Below are 23,473 nucleotides of genomic sequence, written 5' to 3' on the forward strand. Positions count from 1 at the left end.
TCGCTTGTAGAGGTCGTCCTGGAGAAATCTTAGTGCAGCCGCGTCGCCGGCATTGCAAATTGGTGAGCATTCTCCTGCCTCCGAATTTCGTCTAAACTGAAAAATTGAAATATGTTCTCGTTATTTATGAATTCCCATCGTCGATGAACCAAAGAGAGAAGAAAAAAATTGAAAAGTGTCAAAGTGGTGGAGCTTAGAACACAAAAGTACGATTTTTAGGCAAAGTTTTTGAACTTTTTCATGCAAAAATAATTGTTTAACTTAATGTTTTTATGAATATTAAAGGTTCATCGACGATGGGAATTCATAAATAACAAGAAAATATTTCAATTTTTCAGTTTGGATGAAATTTGGAGGCAGGAGAATGCTCACCAATTTACAATGCCGGCTGCACTAAGATGCCTCCAGGACGACCTCTACAGGCGATATATTCAAATCAAAAAATAATTTTTTTATCTTTAAACATGTACTAATAAATGCATCAAAGTTTTATAATGATCCGCTGTATAGTTTCTCCAAAAAAATTCGTAAAATTATACCTTATTTTCAACGTTCTAAAGCAGGCTCCCCCCTTAAGGAGACAATCCGTTTCCCCATCGAAAAATCTCGTTACGCGACATATGCGGAGTTGAATATGCCGTTTTATTAATAATGCACGTACACACAAATTGCTCTCGGTCATTCCACACCTGGAATAACCGAAAGTGTGTATATTTATCGATTTAGGTTTTTAGCTTTTGCTTCACTCTGCGCGTCGAGTTTCATCACGGAGCCATGTCTCTCCACGGAACAGAGATCTTGCAAAAACGCACCAAGCGTTTTCGAATGATAAAAGCGTCACTTAGAATGATAACAAATTTAAGGTCGACTCTCGTGGAAGTTTACGAGGAGTTCTCGGTAAAATCAACGATATCTGGACTCAAATATACGACTCTGGCGCAAACGAAATTTGGAAGGTGACCGTATATAATATAATCGCAATTATCATTAGAAATAGATATTAATAACAGCACACTTGCTTATCCATATAATTTCATTTTGATTTACGCCATCAGGTGCTTCTGGGCGATCATTCTGCTGTCCTTCCTGGGATTCGCTATTTCGCTAGCAATGTGTTCCTATAAGCGATATCAATCCACCAGCATAAACATGGTGATAATAAACACTCAGTATCCAATGTCTATGATAGATCTACCTGCGGTGACCTTGTGCCATGGTGGTATCGTGATGATGCACAAGTTGATTTCTTTCTTGACGTCGAACCCAAAACGGATGTAAATGACTTGATGATTGAATTTTTTATTGTTGTATATCAATCGTAAAAATGGTGAAATGCTACATTCCAGATTTATGCCTCGCGGACTGACGCGTGCCGACTTTGAAAATTCCAGTAGGTACTTACGAGAGGCAATCTATCCAAAGAATTACTTTCCTGACGAGCTAGACAAGCTACATCAGATTCTCTCGGCAAATCGGCTCACGTTACTCGAGCTCTTTGAAAACGTCAGCGCAAACTGTAGCGACTTCTTGCTGATGTGTCAGCTTGAGGGAAAGACGGTGCCTTGCTCGACGTTGTTTGAGCCAGTGGTTACCCCTAACGGTATCTGCTGCGCTTTCAATTATGAGAATTCTCAGGTCTCGCAAAGGTAAATGTTATGAAACTGACTATAATAATATTAAAATATTTTCATTAAATAATAATGGATTTAGAAAAACAGACAAATTGTCAATTGTAAAGATTTAAAGTTAGTACAAAAATTCATTTACATTGATAACAAACCAATTTTGGACGAATCATTAAATCGTTACATGTCCATCAACTCAGATCCAACGAGCTACTGAAGCGATCTAACAGCGCGCGAATTGGCCCGCACTTCATTCTGTCTCTTCTCATGAAATCGTACTCGTCGGAGGACCGCGTAGCTTCCATCATGCATGGCGACGGTGTGAAGGTGTTCGTGCACGAGAGAAACGTATATTCCTTGTTGGAAGTGGTGGAATTCATGGCTCCTGCCGGCCACGAGTCTGTAGCACAGTTAACGGGCACAAAACTGACCAGCGCATCTAATTGCATGACGGGATGCGCAGATCCAGGAGCGGAAAATCGTTATCAGAATTGCTACATGAGGTGTTGGAAGTCTGCTGTATGGGAGCTTTGCGGCTGCCAAATAATGTCCGGAGTGCCCATGGAGCATGGCAGGCAGGCGTGCGACCTTCCACACATCCCATGCCTGGCGCGAGCCGCGCCACGCGCCAATTCTATCTTAAAACAAGAGTGGCAGTGTGACTGTCTGGCAGATTGTAAGAGCACGGTGTACGGCATAGCAGTCGCGACAGCGCCTCTAAACGCGGCGCAATATAGTCCTTCACCGTTCCAGTAAGTGCGATAGCATTATTAGATTACCACCAAAGTTGTTAGCTTTTGCTGCAGTTCTCAAAGTATTTTTAAAAATCGAAACTGACGAAAAGCTACGAAAGTCATACGTTTTTCGATTTAATGAATTTAATCATGAATTTTCTCAGATATATTAAATCTAAGTATGAATTGTTCGACAGCAAAGAGGTTCTGCGACATCAAAACGTGACTGCGCTCCATTTCACATTTGCCAAGCAGTCAACGAGATTATTGCAGCGCCGGATGATGATTTCAAGCACATATATCTTATGTGAGTATTATTGATTCAATGTGTGGATACGCGTAACTCTACGATGATTAATCAAATTTATATTAATTTTGCAGCATATGTAGGTGGTATCTTTGCACTATTTTTAGGATGCAGTATAATTTCTTTGATCGAGATTCTATATTACTTTTGCGTATTTTCTGTCAGTAAGTTTAAAGATAAAAATAGACAGAGGGATGCAGTTACCATTCATTGAAACTAAATTGCAATTTGTCAGATTTCAAACAATAATCTCAACGAGTTAATAATGACAAAACTTAATATTTACAAATTTTTAATCGCTTTCGTCGTTATCGTCTATGTGGTCTGAGCTTCCATCAGATTTACATTCTTCCGTCGCAGTAGCGTCATAAATTTTTAAAGTCTTAGAAGACGCTTTTCTCTTGTGCTTTTGTCTAGTATCTGGTTTCAGACGAAGTGTGTGTCCTTTCAAAACTGGCCATCTGCTCTGCCTCTTCAAATAATTTGCTGCTACTTGGATAGTCTCCATTTTAGCTATGGCACTTCTGTAGAGAAACACAAGAGAAAATTTTGGAGTGCAGTAGCGATATTAGAAAGCACATGATTAATCAAATGAACAAATTATACCTACCTGAAGTTTTTATTGTAAGGTTTCAATAAAGTAACGTGTACGCATCCAGGGATAATCTCTCTTACTTCGTGTGATTTTGTACCATTCAATATATTCGAGATAAATAGCCTACAGCACGTAATAAGTAAAATGTAAATCATAAAAATAAAATATAATTAATTTTATGCGTAAAATGTAAGATTATAATTTATAAAAAACTGTGCTCTTACGTTTGTGTCACTTTAATGTCTGATTTTACTTCAGGCATGAAAAGCTTTTTCTTCTTTTTCTTAGTTTTCGAGTTAGGTACAAGAGCAGGCAATGCCCGAATAATGATTCGTTTTCCATTGATTGTTTTGTCCTTTGCAAGCTTGTGATTTTTTATCTTCTCCTCTACGCTAGGAAACACAACGTGACACGATTTACTGGACTGTCGCGGTAGCTTCACATGAAAATTACCAACGAATAAACTTTCAATGTCTTTTGTGTCTTTTATTATATGTGGTAAACAAACATTTAATGTTCGTTCTCTTCGTTTTTCTTTTTGGTCCAATTTCTGTGACTTCTTCATAATCTGAAAGTTACTGTCTGGTTTTATTTCACTACTTGGATTAATCTTAAATATTATGAACCGTAAATAAATAAAACAAACTTACGTATGTGTAAATATACGATGCTGGGAATAAACAATACCTATACACTTAATCAATTAAACAGATTCTTATAGTTGTATTATAAAAGTTTTCTTTCTGCCGCAAAAAACTTTCTACTGATACGAAAATGAACATGTGGTAATAGACACATTTACGCGTGGGTAAAGTGAGGTTATGTTATGAGTGCGTGATCATCTAGAAATCGGATGTTTTTAGTTAGGAATATAACCAAAAACGCGTGGACCCTAGATCAGAACAGCCAATTGTAAAATTGGGGGAAATACACTCATTGGTGAATAGCTTTATAAATTTCGAATTGGAGTGTTGGTAATCGTTTGCTTATGTGGCCAACTTCTCACCATAGACAACAAAAGTTCACGTTATTAAAGTAACCTCCTTTCGATTTGGTTAAGTCGAATCGGACGGAGTGGGTAAGTTGCTTCCTTTTATCCGTTATTATCTTTCGGCATCGTAATAAGCGCTGATTACTCTCTTGCATATTGCATTTCTTCAATCTATTCTGATTCCGTAAGTTAATGTAGTTTCAATGTTTTAATGTTAATTTTATTTAACTTGTAGCTCAAAATGGGGCGCCGTCCAGCCAGGTGGTACGTAACAAGATTTTTCATCCGTGTTGCTTTCGACAATTGCAGCTTACAAGCTTTTAACATATTTTATATATATTCTTTAACATATTTTATACATGTTCTTTATTACTTATTATTTGGTTCTATACTTCCATATTTTATATAGAATACGCATATCTTATGTTTATTAAACTGCATATATTTCTAAAAATGCACGAGTTGGATCATTTAAAATGCATGCATAACCTCAAGAAATTGCATAGCTTAATTTGCGATTTTTTTATTTTTCTTATTAAGTGACGCAATGAGAGAAGCTATGCAGTTCCTTAATGGTCTAATGCATGCACTTCAAGACTTCACTTTTTCAGCTATCGCTACTGCAAGAATAAGCCGTATCCGAAATCGAGATTTTGTCGGGGTGTACCAGATCCAAAGATCCGAATTTTCGATCTTGGTAAAAAGAAAGCAACCGTTGAGGACTTTCCATTATGCGTACATCTAGTATCGGACGAGTATGAGCAATTGAGTTCCGAAGCTTTGGAAGCTGGACGTATTTGCGCCAACAAATATATGGTGAAAAACGCTGGCAAGGATCAATTCCATATTCGTATGAGGCTTCATCCGTTCCACGTTATTCGCATCAATAAGATGTTGTCATGCGCTGGAGCTGATAGGTGAGTAACCAATAGTTTGAAATGTATGCTGCATTTTTTCCTGTTATACTTTTGACTAGTTTATAATTTAATTTCTACTTCTATTTTTTTTATGTCTTTGATCTATTTCCATAATCGGAAACGGCTTTTCACAGGCTCCAAACGGGAATGAGAGGTGCTTTTGGCAAACCCCAAGGGACCGTTGCCAGAGTGCACATAGGTCAACCCATCATGAGCATACGGTCCTCCGACCGTCACAAGGCGGCGGTTATAGAGGCTCTGCGACGTGCCAAATTCAAGTTCCCTGGTCGTCAGAAGATTTACGTATCGAAGAAATGGGGTTTCACCAAATACGATCGTGCTGATTATGAGGAACTGAAAGTGGCGGGTCGCCTTGCGCCGGACGGTTGCAATGTCAAATATCTGCCTGAGCACGGGCCGCTCGAAGAATGGAAGAAATTCAGGAAAATACTTGCTGCGGCCTAAATGACAATTTACATTTTTGTACAGTGTATTTTGCAAGATACGAATGTAAATCCACCTTTGAATACAAACAATTGTATTTTCGTATCAATTACAACATTGTGCAGAAAGAACAATCTGTATGTCTTGCAATGATATTTAATCTGAGGATTAATGAATCGTTCTTGATAGAATCCAACTTTGATTTTAATTCGCAAACGTACGAACACGGAATATTATCTTGTACATTTTGGATAATATTGCAAATGCAATTTCGCATTGAGGTAGATTTTTGAGCAAAGCCTTGTACCTGCTCAATGAGAATTTATATTGTATTCGAGACTCAAATTATTAATTAAATTACAAGTCAAAATAAAAAAATGAGATCGCGGTAAAAGCGTGGTTAAAAAAATGCAACAAAATGGCATCTTAGGCACGTGATTAGTCAACTCTTTACGCAACATGCGGCTACTTTACGCAATTATGCAGAATCCATTTGAATGGATTCTCAGGCTTAATGAAAACTGCTTGAGAGATGGCGCTAGGATCCTCAATACTTTGTACAACGGGAGTTTAACCGCCCAGGCCCAGTTCCGTTCCAGTCCAATTCCAGTTGATCGACGGGTCGATTGCGCCATTCGTTTTCTTAATTGATCGTAATATTTTTAGAACGTAAGGTGTCGAGCAGGTGTTTTTTCTTATTATTATTCCTAATAATAGACACATATTCCAAGAAAAATGGTAAGTCTTCATAATACGCGTTATTTTAGGCTTTTAGAAATAATTTGTAGATACGAAACCGCTATCATGCCTCGGTAGAATTTATCTTTAATTTCACCTTTACTTGACCTTCATTTGCAGACTGTCATGACATTGTATATTCTTAATCGAATCAATTACGAATACACATTTAATGTATCGCACGTTAATCGAAATTTAGTTATTGAACGTATAATCCAATATAATATTTGATAAATTTTAATAACCGTAAACTACACCTAGAATATTAATATTTTCCTAGTTTTTTCTTTTTTATTATTGTAGAGGAATGAATCATAAAATATGTCATGTTATCAAGTAACATCCTAGCTCGAGCAGTATGTGTAACATTTTTTTATAATATAATGAGACAGATTTTCTTAACACCTTGCACTAGGCGGAACCCATAAATGTCGTGGTTACTGGTGCTGCTGGACAGATTGCCTATTCGTTGCTGTATCAGCTTGCAGCTGGTACAGTGTTTGGTCCACAACAACCTATTAATCTCCGATTATTAGATATCCCACCTATGATGAAGGTGCTGGATGGTGTGGTTATGGAATTGGAGGATTTAGCACTTCCTCTGTTACGAGGTAGGCGATAAAGACTGTTACGTCTAAAAGAATATGAGTTTACGAATTTGTAGTTTCTTTACATAACTAATCATGTAATAATTTATATAAATTATGAGAAATAAAATGACGAAACAAAATATAACTTTTCTATTAAACTTCCACCAGACAAGTAATATTTTTCATGTACCGTTCAGTGAATGTCCGGTTGAAAGTACAAGTTTAAAATAATATTAAATGTTATATAATTGCCACGTGACTACCAATGTTACATAATCAACTAATTTAAATTTGTAGAGATACTGCCAACGGCCGAACCAGTCAAGGCCTTTAATGACGTATCGGCTGCTTTCTTGGTAGGCGCAATGCCGAGAAAAGAAGGGATGGAACGTAAAGACCTCTTGGCAGCAAATGTTGAAATTTTCAAGGTGCAAGGCGAAGCGTTAGACAAATATGCTCGTAAGGATGTCAAAGTGTTAGTCGTGGGTAATCCCGCCAACACTAATGCACTCATCTGTTCGCATTATGCACCATCGATACCGAAAGAGAACTTCACCGCGATGACTAGACTGGATCAGAACAGAGCACAGGCAGCATTAGCCGCACGATTGAACGTGCAGGTAATTTATATTATGACGCTTGAAAAGCGTTTAGGCTGCTGTGCACTGTACGAAGCCACTCGCGTTATCAGCAATGTCAAATATCGTAATCTCGTTGGTCCAACAGGTTGATAAGGTGAGGAACGTCATTATCTGGGGCAATCACAGTTCCACGCAGTATCCTGATGCAGCGCATGCCACCCTGACTCTCCAGTCTGGCGTGAAGGCAGTGCCAAACGAGATCAACGATAACGAATGGCTGAACAAGACTTTCGTAGAAACGATACAGAAACGCGGTGCCGCGGTAATAGCAGCGAGGAAAATGTCCTCTGCCATGTCCGCCGCTAAAGCCGCTGGAGATCACATGAGGGATTGGTGGTCCGGTACCAAGCCTGGACAGTGGGTCAGCATGGGTGTTGTATCCGATGGGAGTTACGGGATCCCGAAAGATATCGTCTTCTCCTTCCCTGTTGTTATTAAGAATAAACAGTATGAAATTGTGCAAGTAAGTTGAAACGTTTGAGCCCATAAACAACTGTAGCAAATGTAGAAACTGATGAACGTCACGTATTTTTTGTCTGCTTAAAGAATCTTCCAATCAGCGAATTCGCCCGATCCAAGCTGGACATTACATCGAAAGAATTGGAGGAAGAGCGCGCGGAGGCAAACAACGTGCTGAAAAAGTGACTAGTAGCACGGATGCCAGACAGTAAAATGCAGAAAGAATTTGTGTCAGCGAAATTGTAAAAACTGTTATCGATAATATGCTACACAAGGAGTAGTGTATGTATATATATATAAAAGTGTATCTCGAATTATTTCGAGTATAGGAACGATATGGTAAAATTCAGTTAGGGAGACGCGTACGATTTTCTATTTTGAGCATGGTTTCACGACTCGTCATTAAGTGATCTACGAATTTTAGCCATGACTGCCGCTCACGATAATCGTACTCTTTGCGCAAACAATCATTCATCAAACGCATTTTGCTGAAATGTTTCTATACTCGAATTACAGGATACTGTGCAATTTAATATGAACAGTAAAGCAGTTAGAGTAGAGATGGTAAGTGGACCTATCATAATAATACATAATAGGTGAAATGCAAATGTTACGTAATGTAATGCGTAATATATATATCATATGCAAATTATTAATATGTATATAACGCATATGTATAAACTCTATAAGACTTGTACCAAGGTGTACGTTGGAGAAGGTATACATATACATATATATGTGTATATATATATAGTATATATATATAAAATACTTTGCAGAGAAAGCATTTCCTCGCTTTTTATTCATCTCTCCCAGGAAATTAAGTTACGTTTTATATTACAGTTAAGTGATCATTTATAATATCAATAATTTTATTCAATCTTTCCTCACATTTATATTATCTTTTTATGTCTTACCTTATTTTCTAGAAACTATTATTACAACTATTTCGAAATTTTTCTATTATAATTATCGCGTGAGCATTTAAGTAGCGTATTATACAAAGATGCAGAGTGTTTAGTTCGCGCGACCCTGGTAACGCTCGCAATGAAATATCGCAACTTCTTTTCGTTTTCGTTTATCGTTCCATTGAATGTTAGACACTGAAAGTTAGACGCATATTCTTTGAGTTGAGGGGAAAATATTTAGAAGCTGTGGACATTGGTCTAGGTACTACAAAAACAATTATTTTCTCGATATCATTAATGAAAAGTTAACATTTTGGTGAATACATGTCGATTTTGATTTACATCATTTTCTTTGCACAAGTATCTGTGACACGGTTTAATGTGCATGTAAGTAGTAACTCATAGTAATAAAAGAAATAAAAAATCACAAAGTTTTACTCTGATCGTTTTCATAGCAAGATATTTCCAGGAAAGATAATGTAAACATTATGTAACAATGAGGAACTTTTGCGTTTTCGTTCCGCAAAAATAGTAAATGTATTTAAATCACACATAGGAAAGCTTCATGAAAAAATAGTCTTTAAAATGGGTCACTTTTATACTAGGTTATACAATTAAATACCTGTCACTTTTGTTACATAATATATACAGAATGTCCCAGAGAGACCAGATATCCTTTTACTTTGTTTTTTCTTTGGCCAATTTGGAGTCGATTTTCGCTTCGAGAAATTACTTAACTTTTAAGGAGTTAAACAAATAAAACTATGTTCTTCTGTCAATTTTAGAGTTTATTTTAATAGAATTTTAATAAGAGGCACACAATATTGTATATTAATAATGATCTCTCTTGACAAAGAAAAATCCACTCCGAAATGAGCAAAGAATTAATCGTTAAAGGAAAATCTGATATTTTTTAAACACTCTAATATATATTTTTCTTTTTTAACAAATTATTTCTTACAATATACAAGAAAATAACACATTTGTCGAATTACAATTAATGTACTACATGTCAATAGTCAATGTTTGCAGAAATCTGATTAATTATAAATTGTAAATTGTGGATTTGAGGTGTTAAATGATGTTTATAGAAAAATTAAGATGAAGAAATAGTGACTAATTCACAGCAAGAAATTACATTAGATATAAATATGTATATGTCATATTTTATCCTACTTACTTTATATACATATATGTATTTACATGTATGTGTGTGTACGCATACATATACATACACGTACGTACGAAATATTACAAAGCCAATATACAGAAAACCAATGTGATTTTTTAAGAGAGCTCGAAGCGTTAGATGATCACGATTTACTCTGTGAACACTGGTTTACTGAGATGAATACGACACCAATATTCACGGACATCTCTCCAGTGAAAAGAATTTAGGAACATATGGAACTATATTTTACATTTAACTATATTTTAGATTTAAAGATAAAACATAAGATACGGAACCGAAGCGGGAGATTGTGAGATAAACATGTACAATGTTAGTGAAACATATTCCTGCCGAGAGAGTGAGAAGATTTTCAGTTCAGAGAATGTTACAAGTTATTATGTTCCGCGACTATCATATCAGAGTGCATACCAGAAAAACAAAATAAAGGCCATTTCTGTATACAGGGCATACATATCAATCTGTTAAGTATAATTTTTTTTCTCGCATAATCTATACGGATAATTTGAATCTTCGGGCAAGAGAATATAAATTTAATTTAAATGGAATCCTCTCTCTCGGGTAGCTGCCAAGAGCCTTTCTTTTAGAGTCTCCTCGGTAGGATATTCCGGTAATTTTAAGTAATGAACACAAGTGTTAACAGAGGGATAACCACCAGAACCAGCGTCCACTTTTCGCACGATGGTCAATCTCGGATGTAAATTGCATAAACCTCCTGGTGGTAGAGCCGAACAACCGGTGGCGAATTGTAAGAATGCCTTTCTTTCAGGACCAGTCAGTGACAATAGCACGTTGACGAATCGTTGGAAGCCAGGACTGAAAAAAGAAACGACGTGCGATCACAATCTGTCTATACAAATCTTATACAAATCTATAAAATAATTTCTTGTTTAATAAAATTTAATAAAATCTTTTTTCTGTTTATAGTTTCTGCCTTACCTTTCCTTCGTATATCCCAGTTTTGGCTCAGTGTAATTGAGCAAATCTTCCCTCGTCCACTGCGGATTCTGTTCTCCGCATAGCATTGCCCTCATCTCCTCCGGACTGAAAGCGTGAAGTTTTTCCATCGGGAAAACTTTCGAGAAGCCTGATTTGAACGCTTCGAGTTGCCGATATATTCCCTGGTTAAGGCAGTAATTGATCGTGAGATTAGTGTACTCTCTTGCATTCTCTATCGTCACTGCGACGTCCGAGCCACCTTCAATTAATTCCACTTGATCGTGTTGAAAAACTTTCGAACTTGGTGAATACGTCATGGTTAATGCTAAATCTTCGATTGCCACTGAAGTACCGGATGGATGAGTAATGTACAATGAAATCTCCTCGTCGGCGGGACTTGGACCATCGGAGAAAGTTCTATCGCGCTTGGTAATCGCGTTCTGTATCTCCTTCAGGAATTCTCCCCTCACAGGATCCACTTCGGCAAGGTCTTCTATGTCTAATAATCCAGCGTACCATGGACAGGGTTCCAGCGAGGAGTACGCGGCGTCGGTTTCGCCCTCCTCCGATATGAAGCTACTCGACATGCTGGACGACATGCTCTCTTGCGTAACGCCGGTAAGACCGATTTTCTCGTTGACATTGTTCGAGATATCACCGCGGCACATTAATTTTAAGAATGGACGGGACAACGGCAGATCTACTAGTCTATTATCCTGAAGGACCTTTGCCAAGAAGACACCTAGGAACCAGAAGTATCGAACGGCGCGATCGCATGCTGCCGAATTTTGCGGTAACGGGGCCGGGAACAGACCGCTCGCACGCGTCACGTAGTACCCCGCAGGCCGAATCTTCTCCCCGGAGACGCACGACTGCTCCTCGCTCGGGATCTCCGCGCCATCGTCGTCGACGGCATCGTCGCACAACCAGAGACCGAGGTCTTTACGTTGCAACTCGGCTGCAACCAGCGCAAAGAATTCCAGCGTAGGCCCGAGACCGGTACCTTCCTCACCTACGAACGCAACCTCGAGGATGCTCTTGCGGCTCGCGTGCACTTTTAATACTTGTTCCGCCCAGTCCAGTAGCTTCTCTCCCCTAGGCACGCTGACTCTCTCGTGCTTAAGTCTGCCAACGCGAAATTCGTGGCTGTCGTCGCGTCGTGGACTTAAACCCGGTGCTCTCTGTCTTTCAAGAATTGCGTCTCGCTGCGTTTGCAGCCACACGATAGAACGCGAGGCACCGAACGCAGTGCAGCTGAAGTAGAGTCGTCTGGTTTCAAACGGCAACAAAAATGGGCAGCTTCGGGCGAGTTCCTCGCACCAATTAGGCAGCGCACCAGCGGCTAGAGCGAGCGGATCCTGAATCTGCTGCACGATCTTGTTCGTGATCTTCTTCGACGTAAAATCATCCGGATGGAGCCAGCAGATCGTATCGTCCAGTCTCTCCTGTTCCAATGAGGCAGGTCTGCCGTCTTCCCGTACGGTACTCAGGACAAATACATGTCTCAACAGTTGCAGAATGTCTTCCACAGTGCACGCATTTGTATTCTGCGCGGGGTTACGAGAGTACAACGTTACGATCGGTGTCGCCCTACCAGACGATTCCTCGTCTTTGGCTTCCTTGTATATTATGCTGGATGGAAAATTAAACAAATTAAAGCACTTTGGTTTCCTAGCCATAACACAATTAACAAAAGTCGTGTCATTACGTGTAGGTCGGTTCCCATATCCTCTTCAGTTTCTCTTGACGGCTGCCCAGCTCGGTCAACTGCATCAGTTCCTGGACCGCTTGGAAGATGCTAGCGTACGGATCCGAGAGCGGTATTTCAACGTCTGGTACTCCCGGAAATCCTGGCCCTTTCAAGGACAAGGAGAGCCTCGGCATCGGTAACGATCCTATGCGGCTGTTGATCTGCGCCTCGCTGCCAGGCGGAGGTATCTCCAAATCCGTGGTCTGTTACAAAAGTGTTACAGTGCCGCGACCATTCTCAAAGTTGGCACACGCAATTTGCGACGCGCGTTACTTACCTGGTTAATGTTCGTCCGACCAGGACGTGGATCGAAAGCAGGAATAAGAGCCGAGAACTGACGTTTCAACACGAACTCGTCATCCCACGCACGTCTCTTGCTGCTCTGTGGTGCTTCCTCCTCCATGAATGCTGCCAGGAGATTGCGGCTTACCATTACTTCTTCGTACTCGCCCTCGCACCCGTCGCCTTCTTCTTCATTTTCTTCGTCTTCCTCCTACGGTATACGCGATAATAGGTATGATACATGATACTTAACCGAGGCAAAGTGTTAAATCTACATCATTCTATGATTAAGTGCGTTTACCTCTTGATCGTTTTCTTCGTTGTCTTCTTCCTCTTCTAGGACACCATCTTCATCGTCCTCTAATTCGGTCAAAAGCGTAGGTCCACCGGTAGTTCGACCTCCACCAGCGCTGGAGGTTGCTACACCCCCGCAAGATTCCAAGAAATCTTCCAGACTGACCTGGGATTGTAAATATTACATTCGTTAAATAATTTTTTATAGTCAAGGCATCTGATTTTCTGAGTAGATAAAGAAACAGTATTTCTTACCTGTTCGCTATCGCTACTTGTACTAGTCAAAGACATGGTAAGCGCTTGTCCTAAGCCTGGTCCAGTTGTTGTGGTAACGCCACTACCAGCCACTTGTCCGCTACTCGTCAAGCTTGGATAACTTTGCGCCGTACTAAGTAATCCACCAGGAAAATTAGGACTGAGTGCCAATCGTACGAGACTAGATACAGAATTCGGTCCACGTGGATTAGAACTTGTATTAGAATTTGAAGCGAGATGCTGTCCACCTGTGGGTCCTGGAAAAGTAGATTTTCTTCTTGAAAGCTTTTATATTATTAAAGAAACGCAATAAGATACATAATGAGAATTTTGTAAAAAGACAATTATCATCCTAAATGCAACTGTGAATGCAAAAAGAAGTACTTTTACATATATTCCGCAAAAAAATTAATTATATATATTACGAATATAATTAATATATGTATATATAATGCTATAAATTCTTATAACATGTAATTATTCAGTGTGAGACTAACCTAACGTTCGTCTTCGCGCCATTGCAGCAAAAGTTTCCAATAAACCAGTAGCAGCTGTTGGTTCCAAGGTATTGTTAGCATCGGAACAAGCGAGATTAGGTACAGATACCGACATGGGATTGGTAACCACAACAGGACAACCACCCGTCGCATTTTGCGTAGACGAGCTAGCTTCTTTCTCTCGTGTACAGTCTTTAGCAACTAATTCGAAGGAAATGTACGGAATTTTTACATACGCTATCAGCACGGACAGCACGCGAGGAGAGGAAAGTTCAATATTCGGTCACAGATTAAAGTAAAAGGTACCTTCCGCAAACGAACGTGAAAGGTTTTACGTGTGTACAGTTACTGATAATCAGTTTGATCATATTATAATGTTGAAATGAGCCTCGATGGATATATGAAAAAGAAACTTATTATCGATGCACATACCATCCGCGATCCCGGTAGGATGATGCCTTGGTACGGACTTAATCCTTAACGAGTTTTCATCTGATTCGCCAGAAACGCTGATTCTAACGGGCACTAGGCCAAGCAGTTCACCGCTCAAAAAGCTATTAGTATTGTTCCGTAATCTGTCGGCACCCTCTCTCATGCGATCCAGAACTTCGGCAGCTTCTAAACTCAGTAAGCCTCCACTAGTCTGTATACATCAATTTGCGTGTAAGATACAAGTACGATCAGAAAAATTCCAAGAACGATTCTGAGTAACAGGAATGAATAATGTCCAGATAATGATAGAGGAACGCTTCGAGTGGATAACGTTCCATGGCTCACCTTGTTTCCTCTCACGGTAGCGAAAAGCGGTTTCGAACTGGATGCTCGATTGCTGGTGCTATTAACTGAGCAATCTGTATTAAGAGCGAGACTCTCGACGATAGTAGCTAGATCACTGGTGACAGTTGCGGTAGTATCCGGTCTAGGATGCAACACAACAGAGAGTTCGCTCGTCGAGTTTGCACCACCCTCGCCAGTCACAGCGACCACTGCTTCGGCGCGAGCTACCGACAACACACTCTCGGCTATCGACTCGGCAGCTTGCTGTAAATTGGAAAAAGAAAAAATTACTCCTGGCAAGAAAGTTTTCTTGACTTAAATATGTAAGTGAATATAGACTGTACCTTCGCCGCTAGATTATCCGCGCTTGCGGCTTGATCCGTGGAAGCTACCGAGCCGCGCATAGCGGTGTCGGTGCAATCGGGTAAACTAGGAGTGCTACTTGACTTCCGACCTGTTAAGACACCTCCGCCGCTTTTACATTTCGCTGTGCTGTCTGTCTCAAGACCGGTGCCGACCAATCTCAGATCGTACTTTCCCTCCGCACCCATTCTGTACGAGTTCGAGCCACCGTGATCCCATGTCACGTCTATCCATCCGTTGTGCAGTTCACCTGTTACTGTACCTTCACCTGCATCAAGAAATATTATCTCTTAATAATATAATAACATGCAGTAGAATTGTTATATCTATTTGTTTCATTCGATACATTCGATAATCAAATATTCAAATTTATTATTCTCACCTGGCGGTACTCCGTCTTGATCTCTCCACTTCCAGTCTAAACCTCTGGCTACTCTGACACCCGCGACTAAATGCTTCAGAACTTGTGTTTTGATAAATCTTCTCTGCTTCCGCACACCGGCCTCGGCTTCCTTGGCCGCGCGACCTAGATCCTCGCACACACCGGTGACCTCTCCATAGACCTCGAAGCCGGACACGGATAAATAATGAGTTTGTCCAGAGGCGTTCTTGCCGATCTGTTGCAAACGTAAATGCCGCCAGCCTTGCGTCTCTTCGCTTGGAGGCTCCAACGTCCAAGTCGCCGTACTGCCTGGTTCGTTTAGCGCGCAGTCGTCCACGTGAGCGTACAGTGTTATCCACGTAACGCCGTCCTTCGACGCTTGGAACATCCAATTCCTCAAAGCGCTTCTGCCGTATCCGCGGGCGTGTCTCAAGGTGTAGGCGCTGGGGATAATCCAAACGCCAAGATCTATCGAGAACCACGCGCGCTTGTCGTCGTTCGTGTGGCAATTCAATGCCGCTGGATCGCGACTAAGTATGTCTTCGAGATGGCCATACGGCAGATTCCTCCCGTCGCTCGACGTGACGACGACCAACCCGTACTGACCCGGATTTACCCATTCGGAACACGTCTTGGCGTTCGTGCCGATCCAATACAGCAAGCCGTTCTCGTCGAAATCGTGCTGATACTTGAACGTTATTCTGTTCTCCTCCTTCAGTTTCTTCACGAACGTGAATGTCGATCTATCGTGATCGTGCCACTGCTTAGCTACCATTTTTAACAGATGATTCTCCAGCTGCTGTATCGTGCTTAGAGGCTCCATTTTTAAGCTACGACCCGATCGATCTATCAGCGCGCTCTCGCCAGAAGCTTTTTCCAATCGAAAGCGTAATCGCCTTGTTAAAATCTGCAAAAAGGCATTGATATGAAATTTAAAGAATAGAGTGATGCGTGATAAAGTAGTGATAGAATTTACATACCTGCAAGCCATATCCTGAGCCGGGTGTGTCATACAGATAAACGGGTAATTTTTCGATCGATTCTAATACCGACACCAATTTATGTACTAAGATTTTGGCGGAATTATGTTCCTTATTTACATCTTTCGTGTGAAAGCAGCTCTTGAATACGGTTATCCTCTGCATCCGGAGTTTTGTTGCTCTCAATGTTGGAGGCGAAGGTCCGGGAGGTGCGGCCAACAAAGCGAGCAACGCTTGTACGAGGCCACTGGAGTGCAATTCGTATGCGGATACCCGACCCTCCTCATTCAATAATACTTTAAGCTGTTCCAACGCGTTTTGCAGTATGTTACGCCACTCGCGATTGCCAGATTGCTGTTTCTGAGTCGCTTTCTCTATCTGGCTAACGATGGCACCGAGTTTGGCAACTATACCGCGCGGTTGGGCTTGAGCTGCTTTGAAATAATGCTCGTATATCTCTTGCGCTTGTACCTTAACTTTCTGCTTAATAGCTTCGATCTTTGATCTTAGTCTTTTTCCTCTCTTTCCAGTCCAACCCGCTGCAAATTCTGGACCTGCGCATAGATCATGAAACTTTGTGGATTCTGCTAACTCAGTAAAATTTATTATTATCATGAATCTTTATTATTATTAAAATGATATGAATATACGTTTTTCATTTTACCTAAGCTCGTTTCTGCCGTGAAAGAATGTTTGGTACCTCTGTTCGACTCAAAGATAAAACCTGGTAAGTCTTCTCTCAGAATGGTTGCCTGTTGCTGGCCATCACTATTGTGTATACATAATTCGCTCTCTTTTCGACTAGATAACGCCCAATTTCCTACGACTAATCGCGTGGTACCAGGTCGAGAGAGCACAGGCTGGCTTACAAAGTTCACTTTTAATTGACTACGTGCCCTTTGTAGTTTCTCCAGGAATTCACCACGATTTTCTGCAAATCACGAATATCACATTACGGGTAAGTTGTCTCACTTGGAGAATGTTGAATCAAGTATTATGAAGAGCGGTGTGCTGTCACACATTGTAAGAGAAAAGTATAAATGGCAAGCTACGATAAATATTCTCGTATAACTCGTGGAATATGTAGTGAAAGAGACGGTGTGTGACGTGCGAGAGACGCTAGATGAGTTAAACACATATATGTGACCTACCTTCAGTAGTAAGCGACTCTGTGTTCCTCCCCTTTCCTGTAGGCAGTTAGTAAAACCAGTTATTCTCTAGATAGAGTTTTCCCATCACAGAAGTTAATCACAAATAAAAAAAAAGTATAACGTAGACTGCAGAGTAACGTAGTTGAGAGAGAACGTGTGCCATTCGCGTACCATTAGACATAAGGTGGAAATAAAAGTGACACTCCGACAAGGAAAATAGTAGTAGTGGAATGAAAACTATACGGGGTGCGAAACCGGTATGATTCTCGTATATGTAGAAGTCGAGCATGCATCCGGATACTCACCTGATGTATCCGTTCCTCCCTCGGGACTTCCGCTGGAGTACATGGTCGCCAGCTTGCCGTCGAGGATAAATCTGAACCAGCCGTTACTTCCGTTTGACAGCTCTAGAGCTGCCGCGTCTGACCAAATGTACAAGCAATCGCGTCCTCGACATATGCACCAGTCTCTCCAATGATACGCTCTTCCTACCAATAGTTCTTTCGCATCTTCCATTCTTTGCTCCTCTCCCGATTGATTTGATTCCGCTTCCGGCTCGGGTGTTGTTTCTTGTGGTCCAGCTAGAGCGGCAACTTTCGAAAACACTCCTAAACGTGCGAAATGTTCTAAGAATTCATCTTTGCCTTTAATCATCAGATCCTGTATCATTTGCAGGACGACCAAATGACCGTCCTCGTCTTCCTGTTAATATTAGAACACACGGAGTTTTTAAACGGTCTTAAGCATAAAGCATTAACTGAGATAAGAAAATTATAAGACAAGTTGCTATTTACTTTTCTTTCTGAAACGAAAACAAACGCTATACTTTTACATTATTTAAAAAAAAAAAAAACAAAAAACGAAAAAACTGTTTCGTGTTGCAAAGCTACAACGTAATAGACATGGCATTCCTCAGTTACAATTCTATCGGAATGAGAACAAACACTCTTAGATCCCATCAGCAGCAAGCAGGCAGTAGACAAATCTAGACCAAATACTTTCACAGTATTGTCGAAAGTATAGTATTTTCAAGATCTAATTTTCGCTGTCCTTATATTTTGAGCAGTCGGTTAACTCGTAAAACTCGCGCTGCCTCTTGTGAATCTCGCATTAATAATACAATTCATCGTTGTAATTTTTTTACAGGAATGGTACACACCATAATATATAACAGCAAAAATCATGATTAGCATATGATTATTTTGAATCTAATTATATTCTCTTGACAAAGAGAAATAATCACGTATCTGCAATTCTATCGATCTAATATTCGAGTGGATGTACAAGACATGCGTAAGTAAGTATGTTAAACGTCACGCTTTAAATAAATGACAATAAAAGTGCATTTATGTTAATGTTGTAAACGTGTACGTGAAATCTTGACGTAATTAATAATTCAAGAAATTAATAAAGACTATTAAAGACTTGCGGAATTACGAACAGCGTAAGGAGAGGGCTAAAGGGTCTTCGTAAAAGTAGCGAGCCATAAAAATACGTAAACGTTACCGTCGTATCGAGAATGTAGTTGCGAGAACTCGAGGACTTGCGAATCGTAAGGCCGGGTAATTTTGGGCCAACGAACGCCTTAAAAACTGTAGGTGCTGATGGCGCCTTTATCTCAAATTCCTGCGAACAGTCTTAACTAAATCACTGATACTGCCGATTGATTCGGTTGTCTCACCGCCTGCATGCAACGGGGGATCTTTGAAATATATACGCGTTTTGCGTATTATCTTATCTCCGAAAATTTCCATATTTTTCGACGAGAGGAGAGCTCTGCTGCATACGTTATTATGAATAATAAATATTAGCATTTGTTATATGTATATGTACTATAAGAGGGGAAAGAGTAAATAGTTTCTCCTCTAATCAATAAATACAGAAATCCTTGTTTGAAATACGATTGAATCCAAGTTTTTCCAAGTGCAATGTTCCTTCTTTATAATATTATGCAAATAAATACGTAACATAAATAAGCGCAAAATTGTCTCGATTAATTAAATAAAAGATGCAACATCGTTTACCTCGTTATCCAATACGTTGGCGATCACTTCTACAAGCATGGCTCCACATCCTCCAGTTCTATCAGATCCACAGGTTTCGATGAGCAGTTCTGGTTGAATGTAGTGCACCATTTTTCTAATCAAACTTAAACTCGCTTTCCTAACACTCGGTAACATGGTCGATTGAAAAGTTGCACAAAACACGGGCAATAATCTTTTCAAATAAACAGGCGCCATTTCGGGATCTCCCTTGGGTTCCGTAAACTCTTCTACCTCGGTCTCAAGCTTTCTGTGTTCTTGATTCGGTGGTGGTAACATCCATTCTCCGGGAGACTGCAATATCGCCGCGACCTCTCTGTGTCCCTCGTCAACACGTTCTCTCGCTTTATCTAACGGCGTTTTACCGTCCTCATCCCGCAGATCAGGATTGGCACCATGCCTAAGCAGAACCTTTGCGATAGCTGGCCTCCCGAAACAGGCCGCGTAATGCAGACTCGAGGATCGTTGACCTTTGTTGACGTCTGCTCCCCGATCACACAAGAACTCGACCATTTCTTGCGTACCGAACGCCGAGGCCCAATTCAGCAAAGTCTGTCCGACGTCGTCCATAAAGTTGACATCAATCCCGCCCGAGTCGATCGCTTCTATCAGTGCGTCTGTGTCCTTCGAGCGTATGCAATCGATCAATTGTCTATGCGATTTCTCCGCGGCGCTGTCTAAGCGTCTCAGTCTTGGTAATAATGGTCCGGACGGGCCCCCGGCAGTACTGCGACCTAGCGCTGATCTCCCTTCAAAGAGTAAAACTAACAAGAGGTCGACGAGCCTCATGGAATCAAGGGCGCATCGTTCGTCTCCCTTTAGTGCCTTTTCTATCGCGTCCGGTAGCTCGGAACGCAAGAGATCGTGCGTAATCGAGGGCGATCCTCTACAGAGTGTCGACAGGAGACTTATTATCGTCGACACAGAAGCGCAGGATTTCGGTTCTGGAGCTGGGACTGTCGTTGTTGTACTGGATGGTGGTGGCGTTTTCGGATTACTGCAAGTGGCTACAGAGGATGTACCAGGTCCTGCTGCATTTGATAGCCTGGAAAATGATTCGCGTAAGAGAAAAAAAAAACACGGAATACATCGATTTTCGGTCGACGATGCATTACCTGTACAAAAGTTCGGAGACTAATCCATTTGACGCTAACGGCGCGGGATCAGTGCCCCTTCTGGAAAATCTGTCTGCCAGTGACGCGAAGCAACGAAGCGCTCCGTCCGCAACGTGAGCGTCCTCGTGCCTGAGTAATACTGACAATGCTTCGACGCAATCGGGCAATGCTTTGTCTTGGGGTTCCACTTTGCCGCACAGTCTAGTAACAACCGCCATCGCCGAATGCAGCGTGTCGCGATGCACGCGTGCTCCGTGTTCCCGGATGAAGCTTAACGCGCATGGGAGGCCGCCAGCCTCAAATACGGCACCCGCTTCTCTCGCACATACAAGCTCCAACACCTAAGATTAAAAAATAGTAGGAAATAGTACTTAAAAGAATTTCACTGTGGCGCATGAGCAATTCCACGTGCCGTCTACGTAAAATCAAAGCATACTTTTATACACTGCTCTGCCAAATCCCGACTGGCCCTCGAGCCGAGTCCAGCACCGGATAGTCGGCTGCAGATAGCCTTTACAGCACCCTCCATAGCCACCACTCTGCGCGTACATTCCGCCGAGACATCCAGGTAATACGTGATGGCTCGGGCGGTAACTTCCAGCACGCTATCTGGTACCAGTTCATCTAGGAAGATCCTACAAAGCGCTGGGAGAAACGTGCGTGGAGGACAGCTGTGGAGCACAACAGGAAATTAATACAACGTAACATGAAATGAATATGAGAAAACAAGTATCATCACAAGTATCCAGTTACGTACCATTCAAAGCAACGGTCGACGTTATCGGACATGAGCAATAGCATGCACAGTTGTTCCAGTGCTATCAACTGCATGTCCCTCTCGTCTCCTTGCCCCATGCTGAGCCATTCTAACAAGGTCTCAGGGTCTACATCCGCCATCTTGAAAGGAAAGGAAGATAATACGCTTTAAATATTTGTGAAATATAAATCAAGAACTATTACGTTATTTTACGCAGAAACGAAAGATAACATATTTAGCATAAGTTATCTGAAATATGTTAAAGTATTTTTAGTAAGTAAGTACAACTTGAATTCATATCTGCTTAATATGTATCAATGAGTCATCGTAATGCTTATATACACACATACACACACACATGGGTTTTTACGAGTCACTATGGTAAGCAACACAAAGCTAATGCATAATAAATATCATGAAAGGAGATAATTTATAGTAATACAATTTTATGAAAAAAGGAGTTCATTATTTATGATAAAAAATAAACAGAGTATAATAAATGGTTATAATTGTTTACTTCAAAATATTAAATTTGATAATTATTACTGTTGTATTGCTTACCTTATATCCTGAATAGCACCAATTGAGTGAATTTTACTTCAATGCTCTGAAATCATACGAAAAACATTACGAAACTATAGAGATTCATGATTTATGTATCTAAAATGATAAAATAAGCACAACAAGATATCAGTGAACCCCGATTGTAAACATGTAACTTATTGAATCACGATGTAAAGTGGAATCTTGAAAATAAAATGTGAGTTCCAATTCTCTTCAAGTTATCTTTACAAATCAACTCTCTCTTTTAAAGTAGTGCTAGTCTAGTGACAAATATGACATATACGTTCACAAGTGTTCACTACGCATAGAATTCCAACGAGATCGGTGCAACTTACCGGAATAAAAATATACAGTTACACAATATTGATATTTGCGGCGCACAATGGTCGTTATGGTTAGCTAATTATAATAAAGATCGAGGAAGCTATCGCGACGATACGAACGAGGAAACCGTGCGTAACCTTTAACGTGAGGCTCTAATGACTCGTCTCGAGGAAATGGACGAGACGGAGAACCCTAAATGCGATCGAGACAATGAAGCATATTTTGATTGACTCATCCAGTTCTCAGGCTTACCGTGGAAACGTTCGTTTGCATATAGCATTCCATACTTCGTGGGAAATCAAGCCGCCATCCTTCTGCAGACGTGTCGCTTTACACCGCGAGAAACGGAGATCGTTTGTGCGTTTCACCCGTTAACAATACGATTTGTATTCTGCGCGTAACGGATCGACTTAACAAAGTGCTCGCACGACAAGCAATTTTTTCTTTATCCCGTCGTGTACGTCATATATACCCACTCGCCATTAGTGTGACGTTCAATTTCGATGCAGAATGGAGTCATGCAGCTCGCCACGCTTAACGAACAGTAAGCCAACTTTCCATGTGAAACACGAAAATTAATACCAACGGTACCAACTACTGATAACTGTCGTGATAGCTGTTGGCGCTGTTGCTGCCTTTATGGATTTTAATTTTGATTAGGGACTTTGTACCATAATGCAAATAAGAGATTCATAAAGGTGCCTTTTCATGCAGCGAATGATTTTTAGCGAGTAGCGAATAATTCGCCGCAAAGTGGCGAATAATTCGCCACGAATAGTTTGTGAGCGTCACATCTGTATGGTTGCATGTCAACAATAGTAAGAAAATATTATACATAGTTGTTTTGAAATGCTTTTAAGGGG

General features: G+C 40.7%; 5 protein-coding genes across 8 annotated transcripts; 3 read left to right on the forward strand and 2 right to left on the reverse strand.

Annotated features, from left to right (window-relative positions):
• The first annotated feature begins 571 nt into the window (after positions 1 to 571).
• On the forward strand, positions 572 to 2,901 carry LOC105287783 (sodium channel protein Nach). The gene is made up of 6 exons (XM_011353549.3): positions 572 to 956; positions 1,056 to 1,274; positions 1,347 to 1,646; positions 1,826 to 2,377; positions 2,557 to 2,666; positions 2,741 to 2,901. The coding sequence occupies exons 1-6, from the start codon at positions 775 to 777 to the stop codon at positions 2,878 to 2,880; spliced, it is 1,503 nt and encodes a 500-aa protein (XP_011351851.2). The 5' UTR covers positions 572 to 774; the 3' UTR covers positions 2,881 to 2,901.
• Positions 2,129 to 4,110, reverse strand: LOC105287657. Of its 3 annotated transcripts, none has more exons than XM_011353330.3 (5): positions 3,912 to 4,110; positions 3,486 to 3,829; positions 3,277 to 3,384; positions 2,953 to 3,190; positions 2,129 to 2,263 (listed from the first exon to the last, which is right to left on the reverse strand). In XM_011353330.3, the coding sequence occupies exons 2-4, from the start codon at positions 3,824 to 3,826 to the stop codon at positions 2,959 to 2,961; spliced, it is 681 nt and encodes a 226-aa protein (XP_011351632.1). In that variant the 5' UTR covers positions 3,827 to 3,829; positions 3,912 to 4,110; the 3' UTR covers positions 2,129 to 2,263; positions 2,953 to 2,958. The 3 variants fall into 3 exon arrangements, with proteins under 3 accessions (XP_011351632.1, XP_011351633.1, XP_011351631.1); XM_011353331.3 differs by having other exon boundaries at positions 2,147 to 2,259; XM_011353329.3 differs by lacking the exon at positions 2,129 to 2,263 and having other exon boundaries at positions 2,858 to 3,190.
• A 125-nt stretch (positions 4,111 to 4,235) lies between these two features.
• Positions 4,236 to 5,747, forward strand: LOC105287656 (60S ribosomal protein L10). Its single transcript, XM_011353328.3, has 4 exons — positions 4,236 to 4,339; positions 4,488 to 4,516; positions 4,864 to 5,169; positions 5,304 to 5,747. Exons 2-4 carry the CDS (start codon positions 4,494 to 4,496, stop codon positions 5,632 to 5,634), a joined length of 660 nt encoding a protein of 219 aa, XP_011351630.1. The 5' UTR covers positions 4,236 to 4,339; positions 4,488 to 4,493; the 3' UTR covers positions 5,635 to 5,747.
• A 441-nt stretch (positions 5,748 to 6,188) lies between these two features.
• LOC105287655 (malate dehydrogenase, cytoplasmic) lies at positions 6,189 to 8,825 on the forward strand. Its single transcript, XM_011353327.3, has 5 exons — positions 6,189 to 6,351; positions 6,767 to 6,962; positions 7,239 to 7,561; positions 7,668 to 8,045; positions 8,129 to 8,825. Exons 1-5 carry the CDS (start codon positions 6,349 to 6,351, stop codon positions 8,225 to 8,227), a joined length of 999 nt encoding a protein of 332 aa, XP_011351629.2. The 5' UTR covers positions 6,189 to 6,348; the 3' UTR covers positions 8,228 to 8,825.
• A 404-nt stretch (positions 8,826 to 9,229) lies between these two features.
• LOC105287653 (E3 ubiquitin-protein ligase HECTD1) lies at positions 9,230 to 23,152 on the reverse strand. Of its 2 annotated transcripts, none has more exons than XM_011353322.3 (21): positions 22,863 to 23,152; positions 22,284 to 22,329; positions 21,723 to 21,862; positions 21,402 to 21,636; positions 20,966 to 21,306; positions 19,833 to 20,895; positions 18,114 to 18,510; positions 17,809 to 17,844; positions 17,322 to 17,588; positions 16,658 to 17,211; positions 15,678 to 16,584; positions 15,277 to 15,563; positions 14,933 to 15,196; positions 14,588 to 14,798; positions 14,156 to 14,209; positions 13,659 to 13,915; positions 13,411 to 13,569; positions 13,105 to 13,320; positions 12,786 to 13,030; positions 11,078 to 12,709; positions 9,230 to 10,954 (listed from the first exon to the last, which is right to left on the reverse strand). In XM_011353322.3, the coding sequence occupies exons 3-21, from the start codon at positions 21,860 to 21,862 to the stop codon at positions 10,672 to 10,674; spliced, it is 7,548 nt and encodes a 2,515-aa protein (XP_011351624.1). In that variant the 5' UTR covers positions 22,284 to 22,329; positions 22,863 to 23,152; the 3' UTR covers positions 9,230 to 10,671. The 2 variants fall into 2 exon arrangements, with proteins under 2 accessions (XP_011351624.1, XP_011351622.1); XM_011353320.3 differs by having other exon boundaries at positions 14,156 to 14,356.
• Positions 23,153 to 23,473: the final 321 nt, after the last annotated feature.

This window comes from Ooceraea biroi, chromosome 5, assembly GCF_003672135.1.
Source record: "Ooceraea biroi isolate clonal line C1 chromosome 5, Obir_v5.4, whole genome shotgun sequence".
Classification (NCBI taxonomy): Eukaryota; Metazoa; Arthropoda; class Insecta; order Hymenoptera; family Formicidae; genus Ooceraea; species Ooceraea biroi.